General features: G+C 31.7%; 1 protein-coding gene and 1 long non-coding RNA gene across 3 annotated transcripts; both read right to left on the bottom strand.

Moving 5' to 3' along the window:
- Window positions 1-4,653: 4,653 nt before the first annotated feature.
- Window positions 4,654-21,688, bottom strand: LOC139492502 (uncharacterized). Its single transcript, XM_071280675.1, has 3 exons — window positions 21,559-21,688; window positions 15,600-15,753; window positions 4,654-7,374 (listed from the first exon to the last, which is right to left on the bottom strand). Exon 3 carries the CDS (start codon window positions 7,372-7,374, stop codon window positions 6,016-6,018), a length of 1,359 nt encoding a protein of 452 aa, XP_071136776.1. The 5' UTR covers window positions 15,600-15,753; window positions 21,559-21,688; the 3' UTR covers window positions 4,654-6,015.
- On the bottom strand, window positions 11,931-13,911 carry LOC139492501 (uncharacterized). 2 transcript variants are annotated; one of them, XR_011656864.1, is made up of 3 exons: window positions 13,843-13,911; window positions 12,472-12,634; window positions 11,931-12,130 (listed from the first exon to the last, which is right to left on the bottom strand). It is a non-coding gene; the product is annotated as an uncharacterized lncRNA (long non-coding RNA). The 2 variants fall into 2 exon arrangements; XR_011656865.1 differs by lacking the exon at window positions 13,843-13,911 and adding an exon at window positions 13,402-13,495.
- Window positions 21,689-22,906: the final 1,218 nt, after the last annotated feature.

Genomic DNA, 22,906 nt, shown 5'->3' with positions numbered 1-22,906 from the left:
CCGAATAGCTCACATGGGCCATAGGGAACTTTGAAACATTGCAGACTATGTTTTTTCCTGTTTATTTTTTTTGTCTGCATTACAGTTTTCAAAATTGCTAATGTTCTAGCAAAATGTCCACCGCCGCTCATAAACAAAATTACAATAAGTATGTATGAATTAAAGGTTTTACGGGATATCTATTCACAGAAACTCTTTGACCCAATAACACAAACAAAACCAAATGGTATCAACATGTCAACATACAGAAATTTGTAGTATTCGATAATGCTTATATAGGGATAATTAAATTCTCATCTATAATTGTCCCCAAAAACCACAGTCAAAATGGAGCAATAGTATGGTCAATTAACTATTCATGACTGATTGAAAACAATTCTGCCGAGTATGGCAGTCATATCAGGCCAATAATGGCGATGAATGAGCAGCACTGACAATTTGTCATTCTGTGACAAGTAGAAAACTGATCTCCAATAAACTGAAGTCCAATAATTATACTATATCTTCCTCAGAGAAGACAAATCACTGTGAATGAATTTGAAAATATAGGGATTATTGAATGTTTGTAACAGAGTGAAACAACTTCGGCTGATATTGAATTATAAATTATTTATTTTATTATCAAGGCTATAAGGACCCCATTGGAAATAAGCTTGTTTGCTTTCATGGTTCATCCTTGGGTTAAGCATTAGAGGTACCTATGTCACAATCGTTGCTATATTGTAAGGTTGTATTATGTATTTGTGTATATATTGCCTTTATCTAAATAAATCCCAGCAAAATTCTAAGAAAAAAAAAACGTTCACAGAAACGCTACAATAGACCATATATGGCCAAAGTCCAATACTTCTAACAAAAAGGACCAATTTCAAGTCAGTTTTTATAAAAATCGTATAACCATCTGCAATGCCACGCACAATTATTACCCCGGCCGCATTTTTCAACCTACGCCGTTTTCCAGAATATGACTGTCTTATAAAGCTGACTTAAAAGACCCTTGTTTTGGGACACATGTTACTTTTGCAAGTTATATTATGATTAGAACTTTATAAAGTCAGAATACAAATACATAGACCCGATCAAACATAGTTGACCTTACAAAGCAGTGATATCAAATTATGAAGAAATGATTCATAAAATACTGAAATGGAGAAAACCGATTATCCATTTAGTATCTTCACTCGATCACAGCCCGCGGAAAAAGTTCAACACTATCTTACAATCTATAAGAGATAATAAAAGATCTGCAAGAAGTACAAATAATGCATATAAAAACGTTATCTTTCTTTTTCGGAAAATGAAGACGTCTGATTTAATGTTCCTCGTTGTCTTTTGCTCACTGAGTTGCACTTGCGCGTCATTTCAAAGGGACAGCTATTGAAATTTACAGACCTAAATGCAGTTTTAGAGTTTGCGATCAAGCAACTCATCGAAACTTTTTCTTATTTAAGAACAGCGTTTGCTCACAACAATTTGAAATCTGCAGGAGACATTGGCCTAGTGTTGGTTGAGAGTGTACCAATACTTGGTGACATTGTTCAATTTTTAAATGAAAACCCAGATCAGATAATTAATGTTAAAAATGGATTGAAAACAATTAACATGATTAATGAGAACATAAAAGTTTTAGATGAAACAATCAAAAACATAGGAACAAGAGTTGATATGCTATATATAAATGGATTGATTTTGGGAGTTTTGGTCTCAACAGTTTAGGAATAAGGGGCCCAAAGGGTCAAAAATTAAACTTTGTTTGATTTCATAAAAAATTGAGTAATTGGGGTTCTTTGATATGCCGAATCTAACTGTGTATGTAGATTCTTAATTTTTGGTCCCGTTTTCAAATTGGTCTACATTAAGGTCCAAAGGGTCCAAAATAAAACTTAGTTTGATTTTAACAAAAATTGAATCCTTGGGGTTCTTTGATATGCTGAATCTAAAAATGTACTTACATTTTTGATTATTGGTCCAGTTTTCAAGTGGGTCCAAATCGGGGTCCAAAATTAAACTTTGTTTGATTTCATAAAAAATTGAATAATTGGGGTTCTTTGATATGCCGAATCTAACTGTGTATGTAGATTCTTAATTTTTGGTCCCGTTTTCAAATTGGTCTACATTAAGGACCAAAGGGTCCAAAATTAAACTTAGTTTGATTTTAACAAAAAAATTGAATCCTTGGGGTTCTTTGATATGCTGAATCTGAAAATGTACTTAGATTTTTGATTAATGACCCAGTTTTCAAGTTGGTCCAAATCAGGATCAAAATTATTATATTAAGTATTGTGCAATAGCAAGAAATTTCAATTGCACAGTATTCAGCAATAGCAAAAAATCTTCAATTGCACAGTATTGTGCAATAGCAAGAAATTTTCAATTGCACAGTATTGCGCAATAGCAAGAAATCTTCAATTGCACAGTATTGTGCAATGGCAAGTATTTTCAATTGCACAGTATTGCGCAATAGCAAGAAATATATAATTGCACAATATTGCGCAATAGCAAGAAATTTTCAATTGGAGTTATCTTTCTTTGTCCAGAATAGTAGTTGAATCAATTAAATTATTGTTTGATACAATATACAATGTATATTCACTTTTACTACCAACTGATAAATTAAAACAATCTTTACCATTCAGTGATAACAAGCACGTTTTTTTACATTTTAATATTTTATGACGTATTTAAATGAGTAGTTATTGCTAGGGCCATTAGAAATTTGAATTGAGATCAGTTTTGGAAGAAGGGAATGTGAAAAAAAAGTTGGAAGAGGGGGGGGGGTAAATTTTTCTCATTTCAGATTTCATAAATAAAAAGAAAATTTCTTCAATTTTTTTGAGAGGATTAATATTCAACAGCATAGTGAATTGCTCAAAAGCAAAACAAAAATTTTAAGTTCATTAGACCACATTCATTCTGTGTCAGAAACCTATGATGTGTCAACTATTTAATCACAATCCAAATTTAGAGCTGAATCCAGCTTGAATGTTGTGTCCATACTTGCCCCAACCATTTAGGGTTCAACATCTGTGGTCGTATAAAGCTGCGCCCTGCGGAGCATCTGGTTAATAGGTGTGTTTATCTTGACAATTTAAGGGTTTCTTCACAATTATTGCATTGCATGGAACGAGAAAAAAAAGTTAGAATACAAAATATTAAGGATACGACATAGATTTTCAGAATATTGATGTAAAAGTTATTATTAAAAAATTAACAACTTTTCATATTTTTTTTTCTAAAATTGATATTGGTTTTTACAACCCATAATGACATGTGTGTATGATACACGAACAAAGTAAAATAACAAAAATACCGTGCTCTGATGAAAATTATAACGAAAGGTCCCTAAGTAAATGGCGAAATCAAAAGCTCAAACACGTCTAACTAAAGTTAGTAATAAATGCACGTTATCAAAACTTGACAGTTCGATCTATACAGTATGTATTTAAGCATGGAATTAGTGTTGCAGTGTCTTTCAAATCATATAATTATAGAACATTGCAAAATATTATTTGTGTTTCTTGTGCCGTTGGTGAAGAAATTTCTATATACATCTTTATTAATTAACTACACTGTTATTGGACTTAATATGATGAAAACTGCCTATGCAATATAATGTGTAAACTAGGCCAATACAGAATAACTCGGCCAATACAGATTTTTTTCTGTATTGGCCGAGTTATTCTATATTGGCCGAGTTGACACAAGTGCTGGAATTCGGAACGTCTCTAGATTTTACATCGAAAGTCACGATAAACACAAACTGAAAGTAAACAGTTGTTTTGAAGACGCAGTTGTCATTTAGTGATCTTAAACATGCTGAAAATGTCAGAATGGCATACATTTCAGGCTTAAGACGGTTACATTCATTTAAAAGGTATTTTGAAAGCAGACGATAGAACTATTTCAGGTTTGGGGAACGAGTAGATTATCACAAAAGTTCATTTCTTGACGACCTCATAATTTCACGATTGTATACATCGATTTTAAATTAGTTTCTGCATAACACATGCAATGGCAGTACCTTTCCAATTACTATTTATGTGTTGCGTCTAAATTTAAGTTGTACCACTTTATAGTGACTGAAAAGGGTAGAAAAATTCATCAGATGAGAAAATGCTGAAGACACCTGGAAACAGCACCAGATCATTATGTATTGCATCTAATACAAAGAAACAAACTGAGATTTGGATAGTTCCACTTCAAGGTAAAAATATTTAGCTCTTGAAATGATATTAAAAAAATATTGTAACACTGTAGTTAATTAATAAAGATATTATTACGTGTATTTCTGTATTGGCCTTGTTATTGGTCCTCGGCCAGCTGTATTGGCCATCGGCTTCGCCTCAGGCCAATACAGCAAGCCTCGGACCAATAACAAGGCCAATACAGAAATACTTACGTAATAATATCATAGAAATGACACAGGTAAGTTGCGATTAAAATATAAAAAAGTGTCCAGCTACTTTACAATCATTGACTTTGTCATAAATATCTGTCTTTTACATTTTGCAACTTATCTATAATCAAAGGTACATTTCAATTGTTAAAACTACAAATTCTAGAATGTCTCAAGAAAATAATGCAAATGAAAAAATAAATACCTCAATTATACATAATGATCATTCTAAATAAAAACAATAAACGCAATGACTTTTATAAAAGTGGTGGATTTTACATAGATGAATAAAATCGTATAATAAAAGCAAAATGAGGATGATAAATTTGATGATTGCCTTTTTGTGCTTCTTCGTTACATTTGTTGTTATTATAGTGATTAAGATGATTACACAATGTTGACTGCTGTACCCCTATTTTTGACTTATTTACCTATTGTGTATAAAAGTGGTGGATTTTACATAGATAAATAAAATCGTATAATAAAAGCAAAATGAGGATGTTAAATTTGATGATTGCCTTTTTGTGCTTCTTCGTTACATTTGTTGTTTTTATAGTGATTAAGATGATAACACAATGTTGACTGCTGTACCCTTATTTTTGACTTTTTTACCTATTGTGGATAAAAGTGGTGGATTTTACATAGATAAATAAAATCGTATAATAAAAGCAAAATGAGGATGTTAAATTTGATGATTGCCTTTTTGTGCTTCTTCGTTACATTTGTTGTTATTATAGTGATTAAGATGATAACACAATGTTGACTGCTGTACCCCTATTTTTGACTTTTTTACCTATTGTGTATAAAAGTGGTGGATTTTACATAGATAAATAAAATCGTATAATAAAAGCAAAATGAGGATGTTAAATTTGATGATTGCCTTTTTGTGCTTCTTCGTTACATTTGTTGCTTTTATAGTGATTAAGATGATAACACAATGTTTACTGCTGTACCCCTATTTTTGACTTTTTTACCGTTTGTGCCTGTTTGTTTTGTTCACGCATCGTCGACAATATAATGGAATTTGATGCGACTGTCATACAAGTGAGAGGTTTAGCTAGCTATAAAACGAGGTTCAATCCACCATTTTCTACATAAGAAAATGCATGTACCAAGTCAGGAATATGACAGTTTTTATCCATTCGTTTGATGTGTTTGAACTTTTGATTTTGCCATTTGATTGGAAACTTTCCTTTTTGAATTTTCCTTGGAGTTCAGTGTTTTTGTGATTTTACTTTTTAAACCAAAACTTACAATTGTCTCATCTTTATCAATTCCTGATATAATAAGGAAGAGCAAATGTGTTTTTAACAGTAAAAAAAAATGAACTCCAAACACCAGTCAATACATCAACCTAAAGCAAATTTCTGAAAAAAACTACAATATACAAAAAGTGATTAAAGTTTGATACAATGATATGTTAATGTTAGTTTAGATTTATACGAAAATTTGTTTGAAATTTACATTGAACGTAGGGGCCAATCTATTATGTAAACCTACAAATGTTCAGCAATGAATAAATTTTCACGACTTCACGAAATATTATGCAAACAAAGCTCAAAAATCGGACTTATAAACTGTTAAGAATGTCAGATAGAACGAATTAAACACGACAAGAATCATCCTCGGCACATGCACGCACATATGCACAATCCAATTAACACAAGGATTGCAAGACCACCGATAATTATTGCTATAGCATATCCTGGTAAAGAAACCGTTATGTCCTGATTGTTTGTTAAGAAATCCTCAATGTCATTACTATCGTTTTCAATGTCGTCGGAGTCAATATTGACATTATGATTGCAAACTACATTTGGTTTACTAAGATTTTCATGGTAACCATCTAGAACGATCCGCTCATTTGTCGTGTTTTGTATTAAATTCATTCCGTTATAAATCGACTCCACTTCATTCTCGTTGAATTCTATTCCATATTGGTCAGGTCCAGACTTGAGTGTATTGTTATACGCTGACCATATTAGCACACGATATACAAACCCTCGACTTGTAAGTGTCAAATAATTGAACGATTCTATATTATAAAGCGCAACTCCTAAACTTGACGTTTTATTCAACACAACAAGAACTGTTGAGTACCAAGGAAAAGTTGCTTGTAGGCGAGATGTAATGTTTGCTGCGTCGTCTTTTTTCAGTATGTTTATCATAGCTTTCTGGTAATTTAGACACGGCTCAATCTTGCATTTGTCAAACATTTTCGTGAGTGTAAAACTGGTTGCCAGTAAAGTAGATTGACATTCGTCCTTATATGTAGTCGAGTCGTTCCCATATTTCAGAACCTCAGAAGCAGTGAGTGCTGTACAACCTTTAATGTATTCTCCAAGGAGAAAACGGAAAACATCATTGAGTTCTTCCCAATCACAATAACCAGTAATTTTTATTATCTGATCAAACAAAGAATTTTGCTGAATTGTTAATACCTGGTTCAGGAGAAGACTTCCAATTTGTCTCACATAAGCAAATTTTGAGTAACAGCTTTCAACTCGATCTTGGTTGGCCTGAGACGATGGGATTTTAACGAAAATTAAGAAATTCTGAAAACAATTAACAATTTCACGCTTGGCATTAGCGAATTGATTTTTGATAACGGATAATTCTATAACGTTCACAATTTCGTCCACTTGTGTTTCAATATTTTTTATATATTCACTCAATGTTTTTAAGTTATTGTTGACTGTTGTCAACGCACCAATAATGTCAAATGAATTTTGTGAGTTTTGGAAAAGATGGGAAATATCACCAATAACTGGCAAACTGTCAACTAAAGCAAGGGCGACATCTTTTATGGAACGCAAATCTTTGTTACCATATGCTGTTTTAAGATTTGAGCTAGTTGCTACAAGTTGCCCTACTGCAAGTTGTGCTGGTAATATGATACTTCGTTTATTAATTTGCTGTTTTTCGACAGCTTGTCCAACGCAAATCATCAATATACCCACGTTCACATGACTCATCATCTGAAATAAAATGTCAGCTAATGATATCCCTGCCATGTTTAAATACTTAAACAAAACGTATTCTTCTTTAACATATAATCGCACAGGTGTATCGATTTACCATTGATATGACACTAACAATATAAATTGTAAACCATACAATGTGTTTTGATACGGTTTTTCCTCATTATATTCATGTTTCTGCAGTAATGTGCGTGTTAAACAAAATGTTAAGATGCATACCCTAAAACAATCGTTGAAGATCTTTTAAATAAATTGAAAATTAAAATAAAAGATGGAAATATAATTAGATTTTTTTTACAGTAAGATTTAATACCACATGATAGTAATTAACTTTTGTAGTGCAACAATAAAGCTCGTTGTACATTTTGTTAATATAAAGGGTATACTTACATTAAAGGGGCACTAGCTGTCAAATTCATGGTCACCGATTTGACTCATATTCTCATTTTTGATTTATAACAATGTAAAACATTTATCCTAACCATCAAAAGTCTAAAATAAACAGTTTACAGAGCATGGGGTAGAAAATATATAGGTTCGTTTCGTGTGTATTCAGGGGAAATCATAGAGAGGGGAGCCTAACTCGCTTCAGATGATATTCAGACAATGGCGGCTTTAATTCGGAAATATCTAGATTTTACATAACAAATAAGAATACAGTCCGAACATACCGATAAATTATCCTGCTAGTTCGATTGGCTTAAAGTTTTTTTGTGTTTTTATTTTGATAAGTGTATGAACCCTTGACCGGTTATTTGGGGTCTTCTTTTACACTCCCAAAATATGATAACAAACACGCCTTAGCACACGAATGTACTCAATCAAAGTGTTTTCTACGTGTATTTTAAAAACTATAGAAAAAGGGGGGGGGGAAATACTTTAAAAATTAATTTAAATTTGTTTTATTCGTTTAAATTAGTCTACCGATATACAAATTTCATTAATCGAGTTAAAGTAATTAAAAATGAATTTATATTTCAGTTAGAAATTTACATAAAATGTTTTTTTTTAAACCAGTTTGTGTACCTTTTGAAATCCAGTACGCATTTTTTCACCGGAGGAAAAACTATCGGTGCTTTCACTTGCATAATTTTGATTTTTGATATCATGTATAACACTTGAGGTATCCTCGTGTAAGCATTGATTTGCTTAAACTGAGTTACAATTTTTAAAGATTTGTAAATAACAAAAATATCAATGACTTGCTTTAACTATTATAGATATCAAATTGATTATAATACTGCATTGGAAAGCCTCAGTTGAACTTGCCGAAAAGGATCCCCCGCATCCACAAATAAAAACTGACCAAAGAATGTGATTTGGTGTAAGTCATCCAAATATGTTGGATACTAAAACTTGAAGGGACTCCGTGAAGTGGTATTAAAATATAATTATATATATAAGGCTCTGCATGACAGTGTAATCAAATTATAGCCTCAGATAACAGGGCGGATCCAGGATTTCAGATTACGGGGGGGGGGGCGCAATGTTTATATTCGCTGAGCGGAGCGAGGCAAAAATTTTTGAGGTTATTTTTTTTTAAAATATTCTTCTAAAGGGGTGCAATGTAGGTATTTCGAACTATTGTGAGGTACAGTCAGCAAGAAATTAAAGTTTCAAGTAGAAACCACCTAAACCCAACCCGCTGACAACAATCTACAATCACTACTATCATGGACGGACAGATGTAAAACAATATGTTCCTGTTCCGCGAAAAACCTCTCAGTTATGATGGCAAGGTCTCTTACAAACTTGAAAAATATTCAACAAACTCCTAACACCAATAACTTACGCACTACATGTAAGAGATTCATTCTGTATATCTATGATAGAGTTTATAAAGCTGCAACCCAAAACAGAAGCTGAAGATCATGCGAACATTTTATTTTGATTCTGTGTTCCTATGCAAACTGAGTGTGCAGACCAATCTACACTGAAGACACCAGCACTTCTAAAATGATCAATATATCAATATCAGGTCATAAATATCCTTGAAAGACTTGTGATAAACAGAAACATCACAAAAATACGAAGCCCTTGTTTGCAGATCGTCAATGTGTCTTAGCCATTCAACATGGTTTAAATTATGTGAAATGAAACCGGTTCACTTAAGAATTACTTTAACACTCCATAACCACCATCATCGACAAACTTGGTTAGGACGATGGAAATGTATACAGTTGACAGATAGACGGGTGGATCGACGGAAGCAAAGTGAGACAAGACAGATCACATCAGCTCACATGACCAATACTAGATACTAGTATTAGATTTCGCAAACGAAAATTTCCACTTTTCGCCGTGATTTCCAATTGTCCTTTCATTATATGTTTTAACTTTTTGGATTTTCGGAGGTCGTGCCAGACTTTATATATACATAAACTGTGTTCGCCACAAACCACTAAAATCAGAATGAGATACATTTACGAAGTCATTTTTATTTTGTGGGGATACGGCCATGCATGTATTTACGGTATACATAATTCGGCACTTTGATTATCAAAGAAATTGATTATAAAAACGGCAAATACAATGTAACAATTGTTTGTACTTTAACTGCTAAAACATTTTTTTTCATTTTTCAGTCAGACACCTTCCTTTGAAGTATATAATATTTATAGAACTTGAATAAATTGTAGGTCAGTTGATAAGAAAACACGTTGATTCTGTTACTTAGTTACTTAGTATAGAAAGTCCCTGGTTAAATTGACTGTTTTATATACTTTGAATGTTAAGAAGGAATGGTCTCTTCTGATACTGAAACAAGTTGAAGACAACCCATAGTTTGCAAATTTTAGGGGGGGGGGGGCACGCCCGCCACGCCCCCGCCTAAATCCGCCCCTGGATAATAGCTAGCTGTATCTGCAATATTATTAAATCGAAACTTCTATTTTATTCTTACATTATTCACCTCTTTCCATATTTCTGTTCTTTTCAAATCTATATTATGTTAATAAAATAAAATCTAAACGATTCCAGAATTTATATAAGTAATGCGAGTATACAGAAGTTGGATATAATAGAAATCAGTGGCGGATCCAGAAATATATATACATGTATAGTTTTTATGCAAGTTGGCTTCTTTATCTGCAGTATTGTTCACTGAATCAGGATAGGCGGATCTAACCCAATTTATAGTGACAAATTTGGTTGATATATATTGTCTCCTTAATTCTATAATTTGCATATTTATAAATCTGGATTGCAGATCTTTGATGATTTTTTTAAACTATGACGATTTGAAGCTGTGACAAAAGAAACAGCTAGGTATGAACCGTAAGCTGCAGTCAGCAATGTAACCATAAATCGTATGTCCATAATATTTGGAATGCAGTTGTTAGAAGCTGGATAAAACTTGGTAGTTAGGGTGCTCGCACCCTCTCATTAAGCTTCATTTAGGGTCAGTCAAGATTTTTGCAGGTTTCACTCATAAATTCGTCTAGCTTTGGGAGCAGCTTCATTTAGGGTCAGTCAAGATTTTTGCAGGTTTCACTCATAAATTCGTCTAGCTTTGGGACCCCTCCACAAACCACTTTTACAAATTCTAGGAATGCATCGGGTTATATTAACTGAAGCACATCTTATACTAAAAGTCATGGAGTTTTTTTTAGACCAGCCCATGTTCAGGGTTTATTGACGAGACCTTTTGCATGCAGGGACACAATTTACGAGTCATTTTTCAGTAGATGCATTTGGTCTCTGGTTGAGAGTTGCTTTTTCAATCATTAGCAATCTTACCACATATTTTCATTTTTATAAGGGTGACATTTCTGTGTGTCAACTGTTTGTTCTTAAGTGTTAAGCTGTTACACCGTCACAAGTTACAGGAGAATTTGCATGTACAGTATGTGGAAGCCCACCACATTCTCATTCTATATGAACTTGTTCTAAGTAAGTAGTTTGAAACTCTGTTTGCTTTTGGTCATATTTGTTTGACACTTGCATTTTTATGCCCCACCTACGATAGTAGAGGGGCATTATGTTTTCTGGTCTGTGCGTCCGTTCGTCTGTCCCGCTTCAGGTTAAAGTTTTTGGTCAAGGTAGTTTTTGATGAAGTTGAAGTCCAATCAACTTCAAAATTAGTACACATGTTCCCTATGATATGATCTTTCTAATTTTAATGCCAAATTAGAGTTTTTATCCCAATGTCATGGTCCACTGAACATAGAAAATGATAGAACGAGTGGGGCATTCGTGTACTGAGGACACATTCTTGTTAGATGTGTTGGGATCCTGATTATACACCAACAAACAACACTACATTTAAAGACACCATAATAATCAATGTGACAGGGATATCTACATCAATACGGTATTATTTGCATATCCTATAGCAAAGAGTCTAGGACCATGTATCTTAAAAGTCAAACAAAAAAAACAACAAGAACTGTCAGCACTAGATACATAGACCAGTATCTCAGAACCACCTAATTGAATAAGATTACCAAAGATTTCAAATAATTTGGAAACAGGGTTAAATAAATATAGGTCTAATTGGAGCTTGGTAATATAGCTGTATATAGCTGCTAAAAAAATTGAATAGGAAAAGAAAATTAAGTGTCTAGTACTCTTTATTTACACTTTTATCTCTCAGTCAAACAATGAATATTTTTGTTGTTGTGGTAATAGTGGAACATCTTTCTAAAACACAGTGTTTTTTTTTATTTCACTCTTAAGAACAAATTCTGCTTCAAATTAATCAATATGTAGATCACAATTATAACCTTCATCTTCGCCAGTTCTGCATTCTAACCTGAAATTATAATGTTATACATGAAGCAAAAAGCAAATCTATTTTAAAGAAAAAAATAACAATATGCAATTTAAAAGTACAATTTAAATGTGAACTATATATAAATGTCTAAAGACAATAAAACTTCTCATTTTATTGCAGATAAAAAAAAGTTTAAAACAAAACCCTTACATTTTTCTAAGCTTTATCAAATTATCATAAATATATAAATTTTACAAAATCATTTCAATCTAAAAAAAATAATTGAAATAATCGATGATGTTCTTAAAAAGTGGCAGGGTGTCCTGTGGCCTTTGACCCAAAAAATGAAGAACTATTTGAGTATAACTTTAATATCTTACCTTCTTTCTTTCATTTTGTAAATGTAGTTTATGAAAAGTAATTTGTTACATCACAACAACATGTTCAAGTTATCAAAGAATCAAAGAACTACAGCAGTGTTTTCATAGTCTGTAGGACAAATTGGAAAACCAGCTAGGATGTTGTGTCTAGTATTTCCACTGACTGAAATAATACGAAGACAAAATATGAATATGGACATGACTATAAAGTACTGGATCAATCAAAGAATAAATAAATATCATAGTGTAGGGTAGGTAAAGGACCCATACTTGAGTGAAATAACTTCACCAATCTGACATGGATATATATTGTTTTGCAACATGATGAATACAGATATAGGTGAAAATGTAACCTTTTCCTATATTGTCTGGGTTTCCTGTCAATTTTAATGCTCTGCAATAAAAAAGTGGAATACCAATGTGTAAAAAGAGATTGAAAAAACAGCTTGTAACACCAAGAAGGATGAGAGACGAAGAAATTATTGTAACTTAAATGATGTAATCATATATTTCTGATAGTTTTCCAGACCTATCCACATATATTTTTAAAGCTTGAAAAGATGACCTTCGTGTATTCCAGCAGCATATTTCACCTTCTGTATAGGTAGTGCCCCCCCCCCCCTTTTTGAGAGTAATTTTCTAAATTGTGTCCTCCCTAGTCCAATGAAATGAAACTGAACAAAATGAAATGAAACTGAACAAAATGAAATGAAACTTAACAAAATCTGATACTTGTTGGAATTCAAATTATTATACATATAATATAAATGTGTGTGTATTAAAAATATATACAGATAAATAAGAAGAAAAGGATGGCATATGATTGATTGTCAATGAGACAACTCTCTGTCAAAGTACATGTAACAATTAATTAATGTATTGAATTAAGCAATTAAAGTTTAAATTACAGATATATTGAAATATTCATACCATACAATGCCTACACGTTTTCAATGATACATCATGTGTGTTAAAGTACACAAACAACCGGTTATAGTCGCTCATTTGCATAACAATGAAGCGGCATAACATGTGCGTCAAAATGCATAATTTGCATCCGATTTGCAATGTTGTTGCGATATAAACATTCAAAAACATATTAAACTTTTATCGGACCTTTAATTCAAAGAAATTTCTTATCCAAAAACGAACAATTGTCAAAAATTCATAAAACCAAGACTTGGTTTTATCAGACATGTGTTTTCGCAACATTCTTGGCAATCCTGAACTTTTTCTCAATAACCATAATAATTTTGTTTATAAAAATATGATAACTTCAAAATTTTTAACTCAGAGTACAATATGCACTAATCCAATACAAAATTGGTTTGCTCGATTTTCTTAATTCAACATTTCAAATTGACGACCTACCTCTCTGAGTATGTCCAGTTTTTTCCAATATGGCGCCTATCCGGAAGTTAGGAAGGCCTGGTGTATTTCAGTCAAGACGCCATCTAATTAACTATCGATTTGACCTCAGATGACCATATAAGACATGTAAACATAAATAAAGATATGAATAGATTAAACCAGCAAGTGCAATTGGATTTTTATAGGTCTGTTTGATTTTATTTTATAGATTCAAAATAGATGTTTCTCATTGTTTTTAACCGTATAAGAATGGTTTTATGTGTATCGAATTAGTAATCAAATGATTTACCGTAGTTTCACTTTCATTGTTGACATTCTTTTTCTTAAAATAACCACTACACGTACAATGCATGCGTTGTCAATTTCTAGCTAGGAGTTAAATTGAAGTTCACATGAATACGGATTTAAAGAGGTCGACTTATTCACTTGCAAGTGAGTAACTAATTATCAATGTTTCTTAGCGTAATGTGACAAAATGGAACCTTTTGGGCTGCAAAAAGCGAATTGTTATTTTACTATTTCACTTTCATTATTTATTGAACAGAAAAAAATCAATCTTTAGATTTTTTATATATCTCGTAGCTAGTACCCCTTTAAAGGTATAGCAATACTTAGGTATCGATTCATATATATCAGCCTAGGGCTTGTTACACATTTATTCATATACATTTTGGCTGCATTCATATAAACATATCTTAAAACATGATGTGTACAAGTGTTATTTAAAGTTGTAAGGGCTTGTTTAAATTGGAAGATGTGATGATTTTTCTGTCACCTTTTCTGGAAATAGTTTTATCCTTTCCTTTTTACATGTATGTGTGTTTGTTATATTACTGTATAAGTCACTCTTTTATCAAAACATATGTATCAATATTTCTTCATCTCTGTAAAAACAGCGGGTTCGAGTTAAAATTTTGAAAACGAAATACATTTAGTAAATATCTTGTAAATCATGATTAAAGTATGGAAAAAAACTATTTTTTAGTTAGTAAGAAACAGGTAAGATATCCTCAAATAAATATTAAGGTAGTGTTTATATAACATGTATAATGCATTGCGTAGTCGGTGAAATTACTAAATATTCTTTTAAATAAACCAAATTCTTTTAAATTGTTATATACCCCCTAATGTAAAAAGCCCATATTTTTGAATAACAACCAATGCATCTTTACCATGCTTTTATTGAAACAAGGACAAAAGGAAAGAACCATGCATTCATCTCTTGTTTGGCATCAAGAACATGATAGTTTACAAATCTTTCATCGTTGTAGTCCTCTCTAAAGCGATTTACGTTTTACAAAATTTTAGATTTGTTTAAAAAAATAAATGCATGCATTTTCAATAATAACATTTATAGCTATATATATATATAGGACAGACTATTTATTCCATTGATACAATTGAAACAGTTAAGACTGCTTCGTATATTGCTAAGTATTCTGATAGCAATACTGAGGTTCGGTGTGAAAAAAAACTTCCAAGTATCAATGTTTTGGACTGCATGAAGCAGGTAAGAAACTGTTGGCCTGGCTTTCACTGACTATTTTTCTAAAAAACGATAAGAAGATATTTTCGGCTAACTGAAACAATCATTCTATAGCAAATTGTGCCTTGAAAAATACTGAATGAAACAATTAGGTAATCAAATAACAGCTGCCCTCAAACGATGATTTGTTGATGATCTGACTGATTATGATACTTAATTCATCTGAGATCGTGCATCAAAAATTCAAATTACATTATAGAGTCATACTTACCTTTATTCCAGTTTCTTTAACCAAGCTATTATTTTCAAGTTGGGGATACTCGGACGTTCTGTAGACCTAAAGCCGTAATCAATTACTAAAGGATAAAATGGCACCAGGTAATGGCAAATAGTCACTTGTTTAAACTTTATTTAACAACTAGTCACTGTAAAGAAAAAAATATATATGAAAACAATCATGTACTTAAATGTACTCGACTTTGATCTCGCCTTTACTTAATAAATCTGATTCAATACTAGTACTTGATAATCTTAGTATAGTCTGAAATGGTCTCGACAAACGCTTGCCCATTCTAGACTCAGTCTTGACCTATTTCGACCAGTCTCGACCAGTCTCGACTCAGTCTTGTTCAGTCTCAACCTGTCTCGAAATGTCTTGATCTATCAATTTAGTCTAGACTGGTCAGAATAAGCCCATCTAACTCAATTATACAAAATTTCAGGTTATTTATTAGTTTTGAACATTGCAGTCATTTAAAGGATTTAATGAATACTGTTGTTAAAAAAAGCTAGTATTTTCAGTTTTGATTAAATTCAGACAGCTACCTTTGATAATTTCTATAACGTTTTCAAATAAACTTGGATTTTTATAAAACTACAGCTATCTCAACTATACATTGAGCTAATAGAATGCCAGGTTGTTTGGTAGTTTGATTTATTGTTGTCAATTTAAGCATTGAATCAATAGGTAAAATAAAATAGAATTTTCAGTTCGGACTATATTTAAAATAGTCAATACAAAAAAGATGTGGTATTATTGCAAATGAGACAACTCTCCACAAGAGACCTAAATGACACAGAAATTAACAACTAAAGGTCACCGTACGGCCTTTAACAATGAGCAAAGCCCATACCGCATAGTCCGCTATAAAAGGCCCCGAAATGACAATGTAAAACAATTTAAACGAGAAAATAAACGGACTTATTTATGTACAAAAAGTGAACGAAAAATAAATATGTAACGCATAAACAAACGACAACCACTGACTTGGGACAGGCACATACATACATAATGTGGCGGGGTTAAACATGTTAGCGGGATCCCAACCCTCCCCTAACCTGGGACAGTGGTATAACAGTACAACATAAGAACGAATTGTAAAATTAGTTGAAAAAGGACTCATCAGATGGACAAAAAAACCAAGTGGACGTGGCCGGGTACTTGTACTTGTACTTGTACATCCCAACAACAAGAAGACACTAGGTACAGATCTGAGAGTACTCGCAGTTAACTGACAGCTAGTTCAAAGCCACTGCTACTAAAAACTTATACAGGTATCGACAGATGTAGATCCATGAATGTGTATATGTATATGACATACTAGTAATATTTAGTTTCCTTTTAATTTACTGATAACAAAATCAATATTTGTACCAATAAAAACAATATTCAATGATATTATAACAGTGCTGAATAAGTAACCTTTTAGATTAAGTTTATTTAAAGAAGCGATAAGTTTACCAGGATCATTTTTAAATTTCCGAGCACGGTTAACAACATTTCCGTTAAAATCAGGATGTGCTATCCCGTTTGAAATAAGTTTTCTACAGGTACAACCAAACTTCAAAACCAAATATTTATATCTATGGAAAAATTTAGTAAAGGTTTTAAGTAATTTAATGTTACAAAATCCCTGGATTACATACATAGATTACGTTCGTTAAAATCAAAAACGCCACAATAGACACGGGCGTAGCGAACGAGCTGTGAAATATAAACACCGTAAGATGGTGTCAAAGGAACATCACCATCTAAAAATTGAAAACTAACAATAGGGAACAAAAAATCGTCCCTTTTCACGTAAATTTCAGTGTGGAGTTTCCCGTGTAAAACCGAAATATTTAAATCTAGGAAAGGACAGTTATTACCGTTTAAATTTTATTTATTTTAAGTAAGTTCCTTGGGGTAAATTTCAGCAGTATATTGAGAACATTTTTGATTATTTAACGACAAAATATCATCAAGATAACTGTAAGTGTTTTAATTATTTAATATTAATTTATCAATTAAATGCAATTTCGACGGTCACCTTATTTCTTTTTTTTATAACTTTTTCAAATTAACTTGGATTTTCAATAAACCATACAATTATATTCGTTATATATTGTCCTTTTAGTATGTCAGGTTGTTTTGTAGTTAGGTGTATTACTGACAAATGATAGGATTTAATTGATTGGTTGAATAAGCTATAACTTTTAGTATGGACTTAATTCTTATTGTCACTTTTACATTTTTATTAACTTCAAAATCAACTTAGAATTTTCTAAAACTATAGAGCTATCTCATGTAAATATTGAACTTACAGAATTCCAGATTGTTTTGTAGTTTGGTGTATTTTTGTCAAGTTTCAGCAATACATAATTGATCAGTTAAAAGGGCTGATTCAGATGAGTCTTGACTAAATTCAAAGGTCAAGACTGGTGGATACAGGCTAAAACAGAGTCGAGACTGGTCGAGAGCATTTCAGACTTTACAAAAATGATTAAGAAATTAATCAGAAAAGGTGAGTGACGTAAGACCTATTTTTTTTCACACTCTATGAATAAAAAGAAGTTGTATTCTCAATACATAAAACTATAAGCACAAAAAGTTGTCTTTTTGCCAAATGTTAAGCCTTTCGTGTCGAGCATGGTTTGATTTTCGATAGATAAAATTCCCATTTTTACGCAGTTACCTAAGATTAGATACAATTGAAATTTAAATGTCATTACACATGTTCATTAATAGATCCATTATGATATAAAATGATATTGCTAGGTTTTATTTTAAGACACAATCATGTTTTGTTTTCCTTCGTTTTATATTACCAGATTCATCTGAATTTTAAATTCAATAACACATGTTTATTATTAAATCCTATAGGATATAGTTATTATTTGCTAGGCTTTATTTTAAGACACAATCCTGTTTGTTTACCTATGTTTTGTATCTCCTGTTAAATCATTTGAGCATTACCAATTAAAAATATTTAAGATATCTCAAATAGCAAAGTGAACATTCCTTGGTCTATATGCATTGTCATGTCATATATTAATACTATAGTATTAATGAATGGGTGTTTTTATAATGGCCCTGTTATATGTCCAAGGTCTGTAATAATGGTCGAGGAAGTCTGTAATGGCCAGAGGCAACGCCGAGGGCTATTACAGACATCCGAGGCCATTATTATTGACCGAGGACATATAACAGGGCCATCATAAAAACACCCATTCATTAATACATTTATTAACCAACTGAACAAAAGTGTATGTGTTGTTGCTAGCTTGATGTACTGTCTTACTCTTTTAATGACAGTTTAGTTTTAACAAAATAATTTGTACTTCACTATTATAAAGCTTTAAATATACCAAATATCCAAGATATTAAGTTGAAAGAGATATGTGTTAAAAACAGGATGAACAGTGATCCCTTTAATATATGGTTCTATAATGTTGGCCATTACAGAAAAACAGGGCTATTACAGAAAAAACAGGGCCATTACAGAAAAACAGGGCCATTACAGAAAAAAACAGGGCCATTACAGAAAAACAGGGCCATTACAGAAAATATGTAATTTTTAATAAACAGTCACTTTTGGCAATAATGCACTTAGTTGGTTAATAATGTTTTATAAAGACACTTTATTGTTGGTCCACTCAATAATTTACATCTACGGTTTCTTATCTGAGCTTCAACAAATAGGGTAACATATTTCAATATGTTTGTTTGTCTTTCGTGCATATTTGGCACGAAAAGTTAAGTCTACTTGTCATTTTCACGAGGACTAGAATTGCTTATACACACATGACATTATTTTATCCAAAAAAAAAAGAAAATATGGTATGATTGCCAATGAGACAACTATTCACCAACTTTCAAATGAAGTGGATATAAGCCTTTACAGCAACTATACCATGTATACGGCCTGAGAAAATGACAATGAGAATATCCCATACTATTTAATTAGTTCTAAGAGGCTCCGACATAAAAAAAATCATGCAAAAATCAAACAGAAAAATTACGGCCTTATTTATATCAAATCAATATACGAATTACAATAAGACAGAACTGAACTGAACTACAATGTCTCAACTAGGGACATCACATCGGGAATTGGTAAGGATTAAACATGTTTGATAGCGCCCACCAAAGGATCATCCACGAATCTGGAACTTCACATCATAGAATATGAACAATCTGCAGCAATTAGTTACAATTGGATTCACTCAAAATATCGGTACGCGGCATATAACAATACACATAAAAAAAATTGACACAAAGCACAAAATAAGTTTACTCTTATTTACGAAAACCTAGTTCAACGCTAATTATAATTACAAGACTAAATTACCAATTAGTAAACATCCAACGAATTTAGTGTACAAATGTGATAAATAGTATGACAAATGCATGACCTTGTTCACTACCACAATATCTATAATTAGAAGTTCTTAAAACTACATATTAACTGAAAATGCTTTCATGAGAATTTAACAGGTACAGCTACACTTTTTACAAAAATTGGAAAAGTTTTAATTAATTTATGATAACGAAATTTATAACTTGATGATTTACCAGTTACAGAGGACTACAGACACGGGTAAAGCAAACAAACTGTAAGATATGCACAACGTCAGAACAAACATCACCGCCAACAAAGGGGAAATTAACAATCGTGAAAAAAAAGTTTCTTCTGTCAAACATTTTTGTGCAGTTAATTTTGATTAACTGAAATATCAAAATTCTAATAAAGACAATTATATCTTACTGAAGTATATTTGTTGATGAACGAAAACCGAAAAAGAGCTTTGGAAGTTGCTATTTAATAAATAAAATTCAATTTACAATCAAAATAAGTTTATACTCGGTTTAAGGATAATAGTTTAAGTACCAATCAATAAACATTTTGCTATTTGATTGCAATGTCGATGAAAATTGAAAATTAAGTTCGATACTTTTGGATGATATGTGACATTAAAGATTTGCGTCCCATATTAAACATACACATTTTTTATAATTATCTATGGTTATTTGTTTTTTATAATAATAATATGTTAAATAGGAAATGGAGCATACGTTGGCCTATATTCTTATTCACATGGTATGTTAATAATATGTCATAAATACAGTTTATTGTTGATCCTTGCGATAATCTCCATCTAAGGTTCTTATTAGAGCTGCAACTAATATGATCAGAAAACATTTTAATATGGCTGTCTTACTGATAACTTTAATATATTGCACGATAAGTTAAGTCTACGTTTCATTTTCGCGCAAACTTGTATTGTTCATATACACACGACAATCTACCAACGTTCATTTGAAGTAGATATGATGGAATGTGGCAGGATTAAACAGGTTTAAGAGCGATCAAAGCATTACCAGGGACAGTGGTGTTACAGCACAGAATATAAAAAAATTGAAATAATCAGCTGGTGAAATATATTTCCATTCGAAAGATTTTCCATATATTGTTAATAACAGACCGCTACTACACTCTTAACCTGAACAAACATAACACGATTGAAAGGTACTTTAATTTAATTGTTTTTTATCCAATACATGCATAGCTTGCTGATTTAATGTTATAATATGTTTAGGTGATCGTTAATGGTTGAACTATTAAAACCGAAATCCGTTGATCGACATACAGTTGAAAAAATAATGGAATCTATTAAAGGTCGATTCTTCTCAAATATAAATCGTCATTAATTGGGATTTTTTTTTAGGTCATAACATATTAATAACATGCACGTACATTTGCAACGAAAAAAAAATCATTTAAAAAATAATGTGATATTTACTCAGATACTACACAAGGCAAATGATAAATAAATATAAAATTCAATATTCAATACATATCCTTTACAATTTTTATGGGGAAAACAGATTTTACATTAGTATTAATTTGTTTTAGGTAAAATTTCAGTAAATTGAACAAAATAACATGAATGATGATGAGTATTCCTACCTTGACATCTGAGTACATGCTGTTCAATATGGTATTGATAAATAATAACTATCATTGTTCGAAAACTTCATTTAATACCTCACTTCCATCCCGTCCATTCACATGATAATGTTTAAATGTAAATTACTAAATGAATGTATTCCAAAAATAGATAATTCATATTAGTATTGACAAAACCAATTTCCAAAAAAGCTAGACATATCGACATAAAAGTGAAGTAAAAAAATGACAAAATTTCCCACATTTATTTTTAGCAATAAGATCAACTAATCGGAAACAGGGATATCTACTTTCAGTATTCACTAGGATCAAATTTTTCCATTCGGTTATTAAAATTCAAAGTAATTCAAGGTTGACCTGCTAATAAAAACCTGCTGGTACGAATGATTCCGGAAAAGGGTAGGCGTATCATACACCATTTTGCAGTTCATACAATGTAGATTTACGACATACCAAGATTTGGTAGTGATGAAACAAATCGAAATCGATTGTCGATTTAAAAAAAAAATGCAAATTGCATTAGTACCTCGTATTTTATCAAGGTATATCAACTTTTAGGGGAAATATATATATTCAGAGACAAGTGCCTGAAGTCTATATAGCTGACATGGTTAGCACGAATATCACAAACTTAAAACCAATTTTTCTTTTGTACAAAGTTAACATTTCATTACCGTATGTCGTACTTATATACAATATACAGGATGACCAGCAAGTAGTAAATTAGAACTTGGCTTTCATTTCAAACATATTTCATTTCGTAAATAAAATATTAGAAATAACGGTCATCTTTGGAATCATAACTATATGCCTAAATTTATTTCTGTATATCGAACCTGGAAAATTACCTTTCTTTACTTATACGTTACAACATGTACTATAGGCTATAATGATAAAAACTTTTTTTCAATACACTACATCGTTTGGATAGTTGTCTCATTGGCAATCATACCACATTTTCTTTTTTATACATGCATGACAAAAAGATGAAGAAAGTTTCCATTGGAAACAGATCATGCTCTAGCTTGCATATAACGATGTAACAGGGTCCGAACTAAAGAACTGTATAAGTGACGCAACCCAAATTCCAACTTGGTCTGTGTTTAAGGTACTAAGCATTGTGTATGAGCTTCATTAAATTTGTTTTAGTCAAACGAAAGTTAGAGAACGTAAACAAAAATTATGTGTTTTCTCTTTTTATAAAAGGACATAACTCTGGAAAGGTTAAAGTGAAGAACTTGATCTGTGTTATGTCAAAATAAGAATTGTGTAAAGGTATCGTAACGTTTTGTTGAGGTAAACAAAAGGAAGTGAACAGAGACTAACTTTGGTACACTTCAAATCGGCA

Source organism: Mytilus edulis, chromosome 10 (genome assembly GCF_963676685.1).
Source record: "Mytilus edulis chromosome 10, xbMytEdul2.2, whole genome shotgun sequence".
Lineage (NCBI taxonomy): Eukaryota > Metazoa > Mollusca > Bivalvia > Mytilida > Mytilidae > Mytilus > Mytilus edulis.
Note: the sequence above shows the minus strand (reverse complement) of the source record. Positions and strands in the feature narration are given on the sequence as shown.